Below are 13,193 nucleotides of genomic sequence, written 5' to 3' on the forward strand. Positions count from 1 at the left end.
CAGAGTGCCTGGCATTGTGCTGGGCCCCCTGGTGGGTGCTCAATAACTACTTATTAGTTGGCTAAGGAGAAAGGGGATGACCTGAGTAGACAGAAAAGTGGAATGGATTGGGACCTATGGGTCCTAAAGTATCTTCTGGGGATGCAGCTAGATGACCCTTGGAGGTACCTCCAATTTCTCCTCATTTAAGGTCCTTCCACCTCCCTCTGTGTCTTGGTTTAAACATTCTATCAAATACTTCCATCCCCTGAGTCTATATATCCCAGCTCCTTGGGCAGAGGGGCTCAGCTGGAAGCTGTAACCTAAGGAACTGTTAGGAAGCTCTCTGTGGTGGTTGCCAGTTCCCAAATACCCCAGAGAGATCAGGTTGGGTTTCTTTCTGATCTCACAATCAGTATGAGAGACAGGGTGGTGAAGTGGTAGGCACCTTAGACGTGGAGTCCAATCCAGCCTCTTACGGTTAACAGGTATGTGACTTTGAATAAGCCACTTCATCTCGCCAAGTCTGTCACTCCATCTGAGAAACAGGCTTGATAGTACTTGTCCCAAGAAGGTGATATCAGTGAATAGAGAGCAGGTCTTAGGAAAGGAAAGGCTGAGTTCAAATTCTGCTTCAAATGCTGCCTTTTGGGCACCCACACCAAATCACCTGCCTAGTCAGTGCTGCACACAGCTTTGAAGGAACAAGCATTTACCAAGTGCCTGGCACTGTTGAGGACTTTACAAATATTATCTCCTTTGATCCACACAAGACTCTTGGAAGCTCTTATCATCCCCATTTTACAGTTGAGGAAACAGAGTCAGATAGAGGTTAAATGACTTGCCCAAGTTCACATGACTAGTGGGTGTCTGAGGCCACCTTTGAACTCAGGTCCTCCTGACTCCAGGCCCAGCCTCTATTTACTCTAGCATAGTTTAGGACCTTAAGTTACAGAGCACTGGTAGTGGGAATTCCTCTAGTAGGAGCGAAACCACAAGTCTGGTCCAAGGACACTTGCTGTTCTGCCTGTTACAGAACCATTGTGAGGAAAGGACTGCAGTGTGCTGGGTGACTGTGGGCTATTAATAGTTTGATGCCTCATTGTGCTGCAGACACATTCCCAACTCTGGTTTTCAAAGGCTGTGCTGTCAAACACTGGCAGGTCCCATCATGGAGGAAAGTCTTCAGGCTCAGGCCCAGGGGATCTGGGCTGTTCAGGGACCCTTCTAACTGATTTTTGAAGAGGTTCATCACCAAACCAGTTACGTAGTGATGATTTTCCCATGGGATAGGAATAAAATGAATGGATGAGAAAGCATTAAACTCTTTGTGTTGCTCAGTCTTGTCCGACTCCTTGTGACCCCATCTGGGGTTTTCTTGGCACACATACTGGAATAGTTTGCCATTTCCTTCTCCAGCTCATTTTATAGATGAAGAAACTGAGGCAAACAGGGTTAAGTGACTTGCCCAGGGTCACACAGCTAGGAAGTGCCTGAGGCTAGATTTGAACTCAGCCAGATGAGTCCTCCTGACTTCAGACTCTGCACTCTATCCACAGCACCACTTAGCCGCCTTAAATTCTTATTATGTGCAAAGTATTCCGCTAGTTACTGAGAACAGAGATAAAACAGTAAGTTGGCCCCTGCTTTCATGGAGTTTTCATTCAGATAGGGGCAGGCTAAGCGTATAGAAGCTTTCAGCTACAAGCTGCATTCACAAAACAGATGATAATGCCTCTTCTTTAACGAATGACATTTCTGCTGATAAAATCCTATAATTTTCTTGTGGCAAGAAGTTTCTTTTCTGGGTTCTCAGTGATTGTGACTGTAACACCCACAGAAGCAGTTGCTAGGTCACATCTCCATGAGGTAGTACTCTCAGGATGGTGGCTGGGCTGGAAGCAGAACCAGTGGCTGTGGGGGTAGAGGGGCAGGGTGATACCACTCCCCAGAGCTCTTGGGCTTACCTGCCTGATGCTGGTAAGCAGTCAGCTGTGAATTGCTCCCTCCAACACAGGGTCTGGTCGAGAAGCAGAATGAGGTGTCAGGAGGGCACTCCTATTCCCAAGGTTCTAAAATTCAGGGTCCTGAACTGTCTCTAGCTGCATTTCTTGGGAGGTCATGGTTAGGTGGTGTTTGACTCACCTGATAACTTGCCTTCTGTGTCTCCTCCAGGGTACTTTGCTGGTTCATGTGGTTTGGTCATTCATTTGTGGGTTCTGTTTCTCTTTGCAGATGCTTCAGGACTGCCCCAAGGCCCGAAGGGAGGTGGATTTGCATTGGAGAGCCTCTCAATGCCCACATATTGTCAAGATAGTGGATGTCTATGAGAACCTGTATGCTGGAAGGAAGTGTCTCCTGATTATCATGGAATGGTGAGCAACAATTCCTCCCCCTCAAAACCCTCATTCCCTGCTCATCCCTTCAGCCCAGCCTCCTGCCCCTTCCAGTTCCACTCCCTGCTTGACCCTTCTGCCTGTCTGTTCCTCTCCATCATTTCCTTCAGCCCCATTCAATCCAGTTATCCAGTGCTCAGTTCATTCTCATAGCACTCTTGGTAGTGACAGGGAAATCTTCACATGTAAATGTTATTTTTTTTTAAAAGGATGGTGTATGATTATATAGGTGGAAAATAACTGGAGGCTCCATTTTCAAAAAGCCATCACTTGTCTGTTGCCTTTTGTTTCAGCATGGATGGTGGAGAGCTCTTCAGCCGCATCCAAGACCGGGGAGACCAGGCCTTCACTGAGAGAGGTAAGCAAGCCCTCTTGGGAGAGGCAGAAAGGTCTGAGTAAGTACTTTAGAAACTACGATTCCCAAAGGAGACTTTCTGTAGTAGGGTGATGTAGCAGCAAGTACCCCAAGCGTCCTTAGGATTTGCTGCCACCGCAGGTTCTTGGATCTGCTTTGATAAAGGAAAGCAACTCAAAATGGGTTAACAAGCTTACTTTAATCAGTCAAACATATATTGTTTACCTCGTTCAGGGGAAAAAGGTCAGCACCCTGAACTTCAAAGTATATAGGCAGAATTATCAAGACAGAAACAGATCAAGTAGACAGCTTTCCAAACTGTCCAACCATTACATCCATACCAAATCAACATCTGGGTTTCAACATCTGGGTTTTTCAAAGCCGGGGGGCTCTGGACAATGGCTTCCCAGAATCCAGATCAAATCACAGAACACTTCTCAAAGTGAGCCCCAAAACAAAGCTACACATCAGGGCTTATATAGCCTTCTCCTGGCTCAGAGAATGCAACAACCTTCTGGACCCACTGGCCAATCAGGAAGTATCTACTGAAAAACCAGCCTCCCACCCCAGGCTCCAGGTGCACTTTAGCCTAGGGGCAGGGAAGATCTTTAAATTTACATTCCCAGTACAGGTGAAAGGGCTTCTCTACTAGCTGTGGAGTAGCCACCCAGTTCTGGAATCCTGCCAGGCTGGGGTCACCGCTGACCTTGCTGACATCATTCTTGGACAGTGTTCTTAAACTTGTTTGTATCATGGATGTCTTTGGCAGTCTGGTGTAGCTCATGGATTCCTTCTCAGAGTACTGTTTTTAAATGCATAAAACAAAATACCTAAGATTACAAAGAAAGCCAAAAGTCAATGAGAATAAAGAAGTAGAGATGGCTAGGTTGTGCAGTGGATAGAGCACTGTCCCTGGAGTCAGGAGGACCTGAGTTCAAATCCGGCCTCAAAAACTTAACACAAAAACTAGCTGTGTGACCTTGGGCAAGTCACTTAACCCCAATTGCCCTCCAAAAAGCAAAAAAAAAAAAAGAAGGCATATTTTTCTTATCCAAGTTCATAGACCCCTTGAAATTTTGACATGGATACCTTGGAGGAGGATTAGCTTTGGATCCCAAGTTAAGAACCCTTGTCCTCGGGATGGCATTAGAATATAGGCTCCTTCAAAGCAGAGACTGTTTCTTCTTACCCTATTGCTGGGGATCTGTCCCACTTGATGGATGCTGTCTAAGGGCTCCTACCTATGAGGTTCAAGGCTTCCAATGTTGAACACCATTCCACTCTATTGGAGTTCCATATCGAGGTTAGGACCCCTCAGTAAGAAGATGGAGTTGTGTTAGCATTGCTTCAAGCTTCAAGGCTCAACTTCAAGAACCCTCTTTCTTTTTCCTTCCCCCAGAGGCTTCAGACATCATGAAAAGCATTGGTGAAGCAATTCAGTATTTACACTCAATCAACATTGCGCACAGGGATGTCAAGGTAACTGTTGCAACCTCTCCCATTCTCCCTTCTGTCTGTCTGTCTGTCTGTCTGTCTGTCTCTCTCTCTCTCTCTCTCTCTCTCTCTCTCTGTCTCTGTCTCCCTTTCCCTCTCTCCCCCTTCCCCGCCACCATCTGGGAGCTATGGAATGGCTAGAAAGGGTTGGTAGTGATGTAGTGGGAAGATCATTGGATTTGGAGTGAGAAGACTGGTGTTGAAATCCTGGCAATGGCACTCCCTGTGTGTCCTTGTATAAGTCACCTAACTATTGTCAGCCTCAGGTTCTTCCTTCATGAAGTATAGATAACACCTGTTGATATCAACCTCCCAGGCTGTTATGGGGCTAAGGTGAGATCATTCATGTCAAGTGCTTTGCAAACTCTAAAGCCTTATATGTAACATTGGTTATCATTCTTTGTGCTTCAGTCAGCCCATCTACAAAATGGCGACAACAATATCTGTAAAATCTCAGGGTTGTTATGCAGATCAAGCAAGCTGCTTTGTATGTCAGGTACTTTGGAAACTAGAAACTGTCAGCTGATTTAACCTGGTTGAGTATCAGCACTGATGATGCGTACTCTGGTTCGTTTCCCTATACCAGCTCGTGTAGGCTGAGATAGCCTCTCCCTGACGTTGGCCGTTGCCAACTCTGAGCTCAGCTGGGTCCACGCTGACTTCATCAGATTTGTGTCATGACCTTTTGCTTGCTGGATTTTGTGGAGAAGCATTTTCCTGTTCCTCCCCTCCCATCTTCTCCTTGCCTATCCAGAACAGCCCAGATCACATCTTGCCTCCCCCATGAAATATTTCCTTCTCCCTCCAGCCTATTGGAATATCTCCTTCTTTGTACTCCTGCAGCTGTGAATGCTGTTAATTATCTTATGTTGTTTTCTCACAGATCTTGCATGTATCTTTTCTCTCTAACTTGATTATAAGTCCCTTCTGTTTGAAGACTGTATTGCTTTTATATTCTCCCATAGCATCTAGAAGAGTTCTAAGCTTTAAAGATGCATTCAGTACTTGTTGATTGATTGAATGAATGAATGAGTAATTGAGTGAATGAGGCTCCAGTGCATCCTTATTAGCTTTGGAATACAGGGAAAACTCCTTTGTACTGTTTCAAGCCCTTCACAGTCTGGCTCTTGCCTACCTTTACAGATTTATTGTGTGTTACTACCTTTCACTTGCTCTCCAGTCCAACCTACTTGGCCTAAATAGGCCAAACAGTAAATACTGTTTTCTGTGCATAACATTCTACCTTCTGTTTCTCTGCTGGTGCATAGGCTATTACAAGTACCAAATGTACTCCCTCCACACCCCTAGGGACCTTTGACATGATTTCTAGCTTCCTTCATGGCTCAGCTCAGGTGCAGCCTCTGACATGAGGTCTTTCTTGATGTCCTGGTCACCACCCCTCTCCCCTTCCTTTTGTGTCCCCAGTATCTAACACAGTACCTGAGGTATAGCATACCCTTAATAAATGGATGTTGAATGGATGAACTGGCTGTCCTCATGACTTACTTTTTGTCCCACAGGCTCCGTGAGGCCTTTACTTCTCTCTTTTTGTTTCTGTGCAGCCTGAGAATCTCTTATATTCCTCTAAACGGCCAAATGCTATCCTGAAACTCACTGACTTTGGCTTTGCCAAGGAAACTACCAGCCATAATTCCCTCACTACTCCTTGCTACACACCATACTATGTGGGTAAGTTCCAAGAGCAGATGCAGAGAGTTCACTCCTGCCCTGCCTCTCCACTTCTTCACTGAGCTCAGGTTGCCTGCAACTCAAAGAAAGTCATGCATTTTGAGCCTGATTCTGGGATGGGTTTTGATAAATAGTTATGACCAGAAGCAAGGGTGTGTTCAAAAGGGCTTAGTAAGGCTTACAGCTTGCATACTTTGTAGTCTTGGGACCTTGGACAGGTCATTTTGCCCCTAGGAGCCTACTGAGGCTACCTGTTCTTCCACATGCTTAAAATGATAGGAGTTAAGCTAGATGATATTTAAGGTTCCTTTCCACCTCTAAATTCTAGAATCAAATGACTGATGACTATAGCCATGGGGTATCTGTGGAGAATGGCAGCTGTTTCCTCTCCTAGGAGAAGGGAGAGACTTACAGCATTCTCCATTTGGGTTTTTCTAGTATGGGTCTTTTCTGTGGGGCTTGGGATGGATTTAGAGGTATACCCAGGAGAATAAAGATAACCCCCATTGTCCATTGGCTCTGCTGAGGCACTGATGAGGACCTCCCCCATGCTTCTGGGAATATATCCCAATCCCAGTAACTTCTTCTCCTCTACAGCTCCAGAGGTCTTGGGCCCCGAGAAATATGATAAATCCTGTGACATGTGGTCTTTGGGTGTCATCATGTATATCCTGTGAGTGCTATGGGAAGGGAGTGGGCAGGCACCGTTCTCTCATAGGCAAGAGCTTGGATGAGTAGTGTGGGGTGGGGTGGGAGGATTCTGCCATTATTTTTCTGGTTAGATGTGAACTTCTGTGGGAGACTTTGGTAAACAGTCTGTCCTCTCTCCCCTCTGCCTAGCCCCGAAGCTGAAAAGGAGTCTGAAACTGTCCACATGGACAGGTGCTTACTGCACAGGATTCCTGATTACTGTTGTGGGCTTACTTTTTATAGTGGGACCAAATTCTTCTACCAATGGGACAAGGGAAGAAGCAGTCTTTCCCCCTTTTTCCTGGTATTGTCTCTTAAGTAAAGCTCTTCTATCCTTCCCTCCTTTTCCTCTTGTTTTTCTCTGGGTCTAGACTGTGTGGTTACCCTCCGTTCTATTCCAACCATGGCCTTGCCATCTCCCCTGGCATGAAGACACGAATCCGAATGGGCCAGTATGAGTTTCCCAATCCCGAGTGGTCAGAGGTATCAGAGGAAGGTAAGAGACCCCAGCCTTCTGGGGCACATAAAGTACACCCATGGGGGTATTTATTTATCTGTGTATGTATAAAGCTACGTATTTTGCATGTACGTGTGTGTGTGTGTGTGTGTGTGTGTGTGTGTGAGAGAGAGAGAGAGAGAGAGAGAGAGAGAGAGAGAGAGAGAGAGAGTGTGTGTGTGTAATAGCTTCATTGTGTATGTAGAATTGTGTGAAAGATTTGGGAGAATGCCTGGTTAGGATATCAGGACTTGTGGGGACTTCAGAAAGCTTAGATGTGGTCAAGACTTAGAGAATCTTATCCCAAGTGGGAACCTGATCTCTCTTTTAGAGCTATATGTAGTTGGTGGGGGGGGGAGGAGCATGGAGCTTAAATTCTGAAATCAGTTTCTTTTTCCTCTTGTGTAGTCAAAATGCTTATCCGGAATCTGCTAAAGACAGAACCAACTCAAAGAATGACCATCACTGAGTTTATGAATCACCCTTGGATTATGGTGAGATGGGTCTGCTGGGAGGACCCCAAACCCAAGAGAAGCCTCTCTAGGGACTGGGAGACCAGGAGTCAGCTCCTGTCCAGGGGGATCCTCCTGTCTTTGATCTGATCCTAAATCCCCTTTTCTCTCTCCAAGCAATCGATGCAGGTCCCTCAGACTCCACTGCACACAAGCAGAGTCCTGAAGGAAGACAAGGAGAGGTGGGAGGATGTGAAGGTGAGGAAGAGGCGCTGCTTTTGGAGTTGGGGTGAAGATGAAAGGCTGGGTGCTGGCTACTGAGAGGGGATGGGAATCAGCATTTATATGGCACCTATTGTGTGCCAAGCAGGGTGCTAAGTGCCTCACAAATATTATCTCATTTGCTAATAAGGGAGGGAGAGGGAGGATGCTGTAAAACCTGGTGTCTATAGTCTTTTGTTGTCTTGGGGCACACATTGGGAAAGAAATAGAACTCCTGGTCATCCCTAGACAAAGCCCAGCCCATACTATGGGATAAGGATCTGATTCCCTCCTAGGTTCTGTTGCTCCCCCTCACCGTCCACACTTTACTCAGTGTCATAAAATGTTGGAGTTGGAACCGACCACAGATAAGCAAACTGAGACAAAACTCGCCTAGAAGTGTCATACCCTAGACTCAAACCCCGGTCTGACTGTGCCTTATATCCGGGCAGTCAGTCAATAAGCATTTATTAAACACCTACTGTATGCCAGGTACCTCCAGTTAAGAGTCAGAGATACAAAGAAAGCCAAAATACAGTCCCTGCCTTTGAGGAGTTCAGCCTAATGGGGGGGACAGCATGCAAACCATCATCTATAAACAAGCTGTATACATGATAGACATAGGAAATGATCAACAGAGAGAAGGCACTAGAATCAAGAGTGGTTGGGGAAGGCTTCCTGGGCACTTAATAAATGTTTATTGACCCTCCTCCAATGGTCGCACTTCCATCCTTGCTGTCCTTTCCTCTGGCATCTTGAGAGAGTTGGCAGAGATGGTGATGGTGTCCACTTGATAGCCAGACTCAAGGTACTGACTTCGATGTTCTCTTACCCTTTTTCTTTTCCTTTTTAAGAAATGTTCTGCTTAACATCTTTGTACTTCATTGGGGTCTTCCCTTCTCATTCTTTCCTCGTCTGGCCCCATTTCTTCTCCTTATACTACCCACCTTTGCTATTCTCCCCCTCAGGAAGAGATGACCAGTGCCTTGGCCACCATGCGTGTTGACTATGAGCAAATCAAGATTAAGAAGATTGAGGATGCCACCAACCCTCTGCTCCTAAAGAGGCGAAAGAAAGCCCGGGCTTTGGAGGCAGCTGCCCTTGCTCACTGAGCCACCCTCAGCCCTCCTCCCACCCTGATGGAGGGAAAGCAATAACTCTCTAAGTATATTTTTTAAAAGCAGAGACACAGAACTGTACTCCTTCAGCTCCCACTTGCATGGAGCCCAGAAACTTGTCAGCAGATGAATTCTGATTCTTTAACTGCCACCTTCCCTGGAGCTCCTGGACCTGACTCCTGGGAGGGTGGGAGGGTGGGGACAAGGGGGCAGGTTGCTCTCGAGATCTTCCTCATTGTGCAGTTTTTCTTGGCCAATTTGGCCTTGAATTTTTATAAAATTTCTATTTTTTTTCCTCCTTACCCCCTTTTCCCTCCCAAGTCACAGGATGATTTTTTAAAAGGTATTTTGGGGAACTGCTTCAGGGAGGTGATTCAGTGTTTGTTATCTTGTTCCCTCTGCCCTCCCCTCACCCCAGTCTGAGGCTTCAGTAAACTTGGGGGCCAAGTGACTGGGAAGCTGAGCCGTGTGGAGGACAGGGTCTTTGTGGTATGGGATCCAGGGGGCTTGGCCTCAGGGGTGGTGGCCAGGAAGCTTCCCCTGCCTTAACTCAGAGGCTTTGGATAACTGGAGCTGTGGCCAAGGGGTAGGCATCCAGGGCTGGCTGTGTGAGTGTGTGGACAGGGGGTATGAATCAGTGTGCAGATAGAGTGTGTTCTTGGTGGGTAGGGGGCCCTGATATGACTCGGGCCTTCCTGTTTGGATCTGACACAGCCCAGGGAAAGGTCCACATATCTATCTGCATGGGAAACTGGCTCATGGTCTTTCTCTCTAGCAGGCAGGGCTCTGAGGGCAGGGGAAGGGCTTCCCTGACATTGGCACTGAGATAGAAGGGACAGGAGCCTTCTTCTGCCCTCCAAATCTTAGCATTTAGTACAGAATTTCAGAGCCCTCCCTCCTTCCCTCCTCAGTGAATGGGAGGGTAGTACTATCCTGTGGAGGAGGGAGCTGCCAAAGCTCCAGAATGATCCCTCTTTTCCCACTTTCCCTGAACACTATGTGTTTGGAAAAAAAAAAAAAAACCAACTTACCTTTCCTTTCCTAACCAGAGGTATGGAGGCCAGGGAGTGGGGATGATAGTGTCCAGGGCCCTGGTTTGGTTTGTTTTTGCACACCTTGCTACATTCTCTCCCTCCCCATCCCCCCTGCCCAGATCTGGAGCCAGTCGAGCCTACAATATCTGCTACCTTAAGCTGGGAGCAGGGAACCCCACTCTGCAGCATGAGTGGGAGATAAAACCCTTTGGGCCTCTGTGGTTAGGGCCTTCCAACTCATCCCATTTGCCTCCCTCCCTTATTTTAAAACTATCCTGGTTTTATATTTCCTGGATTTTAGCCTTTTTTTGTTCTCCTTGAGCCGCCTTTTAGCCTCCTTCCCTGTCTGGGGATGAGCCTGGGCTATTTGCTGCGACCATAAAGATTTTATGTTTTGCTTGGCCCTCTCTCCAGCTGTGGACCTTCCCCCCCCATACACACACACACCTGTTCCCCTTCCCTAGGCTTGCTTTCTCTGGGTCCTCCTTCCTGTCCTTTCCTTGAGTGATCTGGAGGACAGAGAGGGAGCCTTCTCACCAAAGATGCCCCACCTCTACCCACTTCTTCACTGATGGCTCTCTTAGCCCCTCCATGACTTCTCCAGCTGGCCAATGGGGTGGAGAGACACTTCTTCCCCCCCCTTCCCAGTATTAAGTAGAAGTGGAATTGGGGAAAACCCCAATGCTGGTCTTAGGCCTCCCCCCTCAACAATGCAGTGGAGGGGGCAGGGGAAAGGAGTTGGGAGCAGCTCTTCAGTTCTTCATCTCCCTCAGGGGCATATGGGGGAGGGGCATTGGGGGATTGAGTTGAGTGCCTGCCAAGCCTCCTGACCTCCCCTCCCCTCACACAATGGTATGTCTGGCCCTCGGATTATTGTTAACTTGTTGTTTTGTATGATCAAAACTGTCTTTACTAAACAGATTTAATAGTTGAAAGTTTTTCTTCTTTCTGTTCCTGCATTGGGTTTTCTCCCAGTTCCTCATACATCTCTGACTGGTACAGCATCTTTGCCCTTCCCTTCCAAAAAGCATTTAGGGGATTGTAGGAGAGGGTGAATTGAACTGAAAATTTAGGGAAGTCTTGGGGGCGGGGGGGGGGGTGGAATGGGAAAGGAAATAACCAATAAGGCAATGCAATGGGAATCCTCTGTGATTAGCTCTTACTTAATTTGCTCAGAGAAGCTATGGAGACCCCAGATGGTGTGTTTTACTGGGATGTAATTCTCCTCTGGATTTAGTGAAGGGAGGGTCTGTGGCTGGTAGAGTTGTATTTGGGAATCCGTGCCACCCTCCATATGGTGAAGAAGATGCTGGGGAATGGAAAAATGAAGCCAAGCTTCACCAAGGACATTTTCTTTTTGTGAGGAACAAAGCAGGGGCAGGACCCCTTACTGTCTTTGCCATTGGATCCTAGAAATATCTCAAATGACTTCCATTTTCATAGAAGGTAACCTTCTAAGTCAGGTAGGTGGGAAAACAACTGCAATGTTAATACAAGTGTCCTTTACTTGAAAGAGTAAATGGAGATGGAGAGCTGCCTCTCTGGTCAGGAAATATGAACTGGGAGTGTAGTAACAAAACAGTCCAGCAGAGGGAGGTGGGAATTCAGCATTCACGCCACAAGCAATTAAATTGATTGTATACATGTAATGTGTGTAGAGCTAGAAGAAACAGAAAATTGAGGTAAGATATGACACCTGTCCTCATAAGGCTAGTATCAGCTCACAAAAAATCATAACCACTCATATTTCTATAATGTTTTACAAGATACTTTATTCCCAATGACCCAATGAGGTAGTTGTGAAGGGAAGAGGGGTGGGCAGGAATATGGCATGTGTAAGAATAACTGTACTAATGATCAGAGAGTACATGAGAAGCACAAATGAAGTGTCTTGGAAGGTTGGGTTGGTGCATTCGGGCATGGGTTCTAGGGAAGATCATGACTAATTCAGAGATTTGGGGAACCTTCTGGAGGGGGTGGCAATTGTGATGGCCTTAAAAGGATAGTGTATCATCTAGTCCACTCCAACCTCTCCTTCCTCCCAATTTTTCAAATGAGGAAACCAAGGCTCAGAAAAATTAGGTGATTTGGTTATGGTCATACAAATAAGCAGCTTCTGAATCAGGGTTTGAATCCGTCTCCCAACAAAAAAAGTAGCTCTTCTTTTACCATACCCCACTGCCTCTGATGGGTTAAGATTAAATTGGTAGGGGGCGGCCAGGTAGCATAGCGAGTAAGAGCACTGGCTCCAGTGTCAGGATGACTTGTGGATCGAATCCGGGCTCATACACTTAGCACCCACCCAGAAACACCTGGCTGTGTAACCTTGAGCAAGTTACTTAACCCCAGTTGCTTAGGGGTGGCCCAGGTGGCTCAGCGAGTAAGAGCACTGGTTCCAGTGTCGGGATGACCTGGGGTTCAAATCCGGGCTCAGATACTTAGCACCACACCCAGAAATAACTGGCCGTGTAACCTTGAGCAAGTTACTTAATCCTGATTGCTTTTTAAAAAAAAAGATTAAATTGGTAGACTAAGGCCTGGAGAACCATGAACTGTGGAGGTGGTGTGATATAAAATGTGTTCAAAGCGGCATAGAAGCAGTGGAGATTGGTTTAGGCTGAAAAGGTAGGTTAGCAACAGATTATGGAGCCTTGAATACCAAGCAAAGCAAATATATTCTCTCTCTCTCTTTTTTAAGCAATTGGGGTTAAGTAACTTGCTCAAGGTTACACGGCCAGTTATTTCTGGGTGGATGCTAAGTGTCTGAGCCTGGATTCGATCCCCCAGGTCATCCCAACACTGGGGCCAGTGCTCTTACTCACTGTGCTACCTGGCCGCCCTGCAAATATATTCTTAACAGGTACTGTGTACTACCATGTGGCATGGTGGTGCCTTAGCACACAGAGTACTGGTCCTGGAATCGGGAAGACCTGAGTTCAAATCCAACCTCAGACACTGCTTAGCTCTGTGACCCTTGGCAAGTCACTTAACCTCTGTTTGTGCTCAATTTAATTAATTCTTCTCCCCACTCCCTAAAGGAACTATTTAAGCTTCTCAACTCTCCCACACTATTTTCTCCCCTCATCCTTTAAGTGGAATCATCCTTGATTGAGAAACTAGAGACCATTCACTGTGAACCGCTTCTTTCCCCCCACCTTTTTCCTATCTGCTGATTTTCCCCATCTGCTGATTTTTCCCTATCTACTGATTCTTGTTCTCTACAAATGTG

The 13,193-nt window shown here is 46.6% G+C and overlaps 1 protein-coding gene across 1 annotated transcript in view; it reads left to right on the top strand.

The window, feature by feature from the left end:
• MAPKAPK2 (MAPK activated protein kinase 2) overlaps positions 1–10,899 on the top strand; it is a gene marked incomplete at its 5' end in the record, with an annotated part of 64,018 nt that extends 53,119 nt beyond the window's left edge. The window contains 9 exons of the mRNA XM_069074765.1: positions 2,215–2,354; positions 2,669–2,733; positions 4,130–4,209; positions 5,787–5,913; positions 6,511–6,586; positions 6,975–7,099; positions 7,508–7,593; positions 7,729–7,809; positions 8,781–10,899. Of these exons, the coding sequence (XP_068930866.1) occupies positions 2,215–2,354; positions 2,669–2,733; positions 4,130–4,209; positions 5,787–5,913; positions 6,511–6,586; positions 6,975–7,099; positions 7,508–7,593; positions 7,729–7,809; positions 8,781–8,924 (924 nt within the window). The remainder of the gene's footprint in view (positions 1–2,214; positions 2,355–2,668; positions 2,734–4,129; positions 4,210–5,786; positions 5,914–6,510; positions 6,587–6,974; positions 7,100–7,507; positions 7,594–7,728; positions 7,810–8,780) is intronic.
• Positions 10,900–13,193: the final 2,294 nt, after the last annotated feature.

The sequence above is a fragment of the Petaurus breviceps genome, unplaced genomic scaffold, assembly GCF_028583685.1.
Source record: "Petaurus breviceps papuanus isolate PSGF00001 unplaced genomic scaffold, PetGlider_PUasm1.0 90895, whole genome shotgun sequence".
NCBI lineage: Eukaryota > Metazoa > Chordata > Mammalia > Diprotodontia > Petauridae > Petaurus > Petaurus breviceps.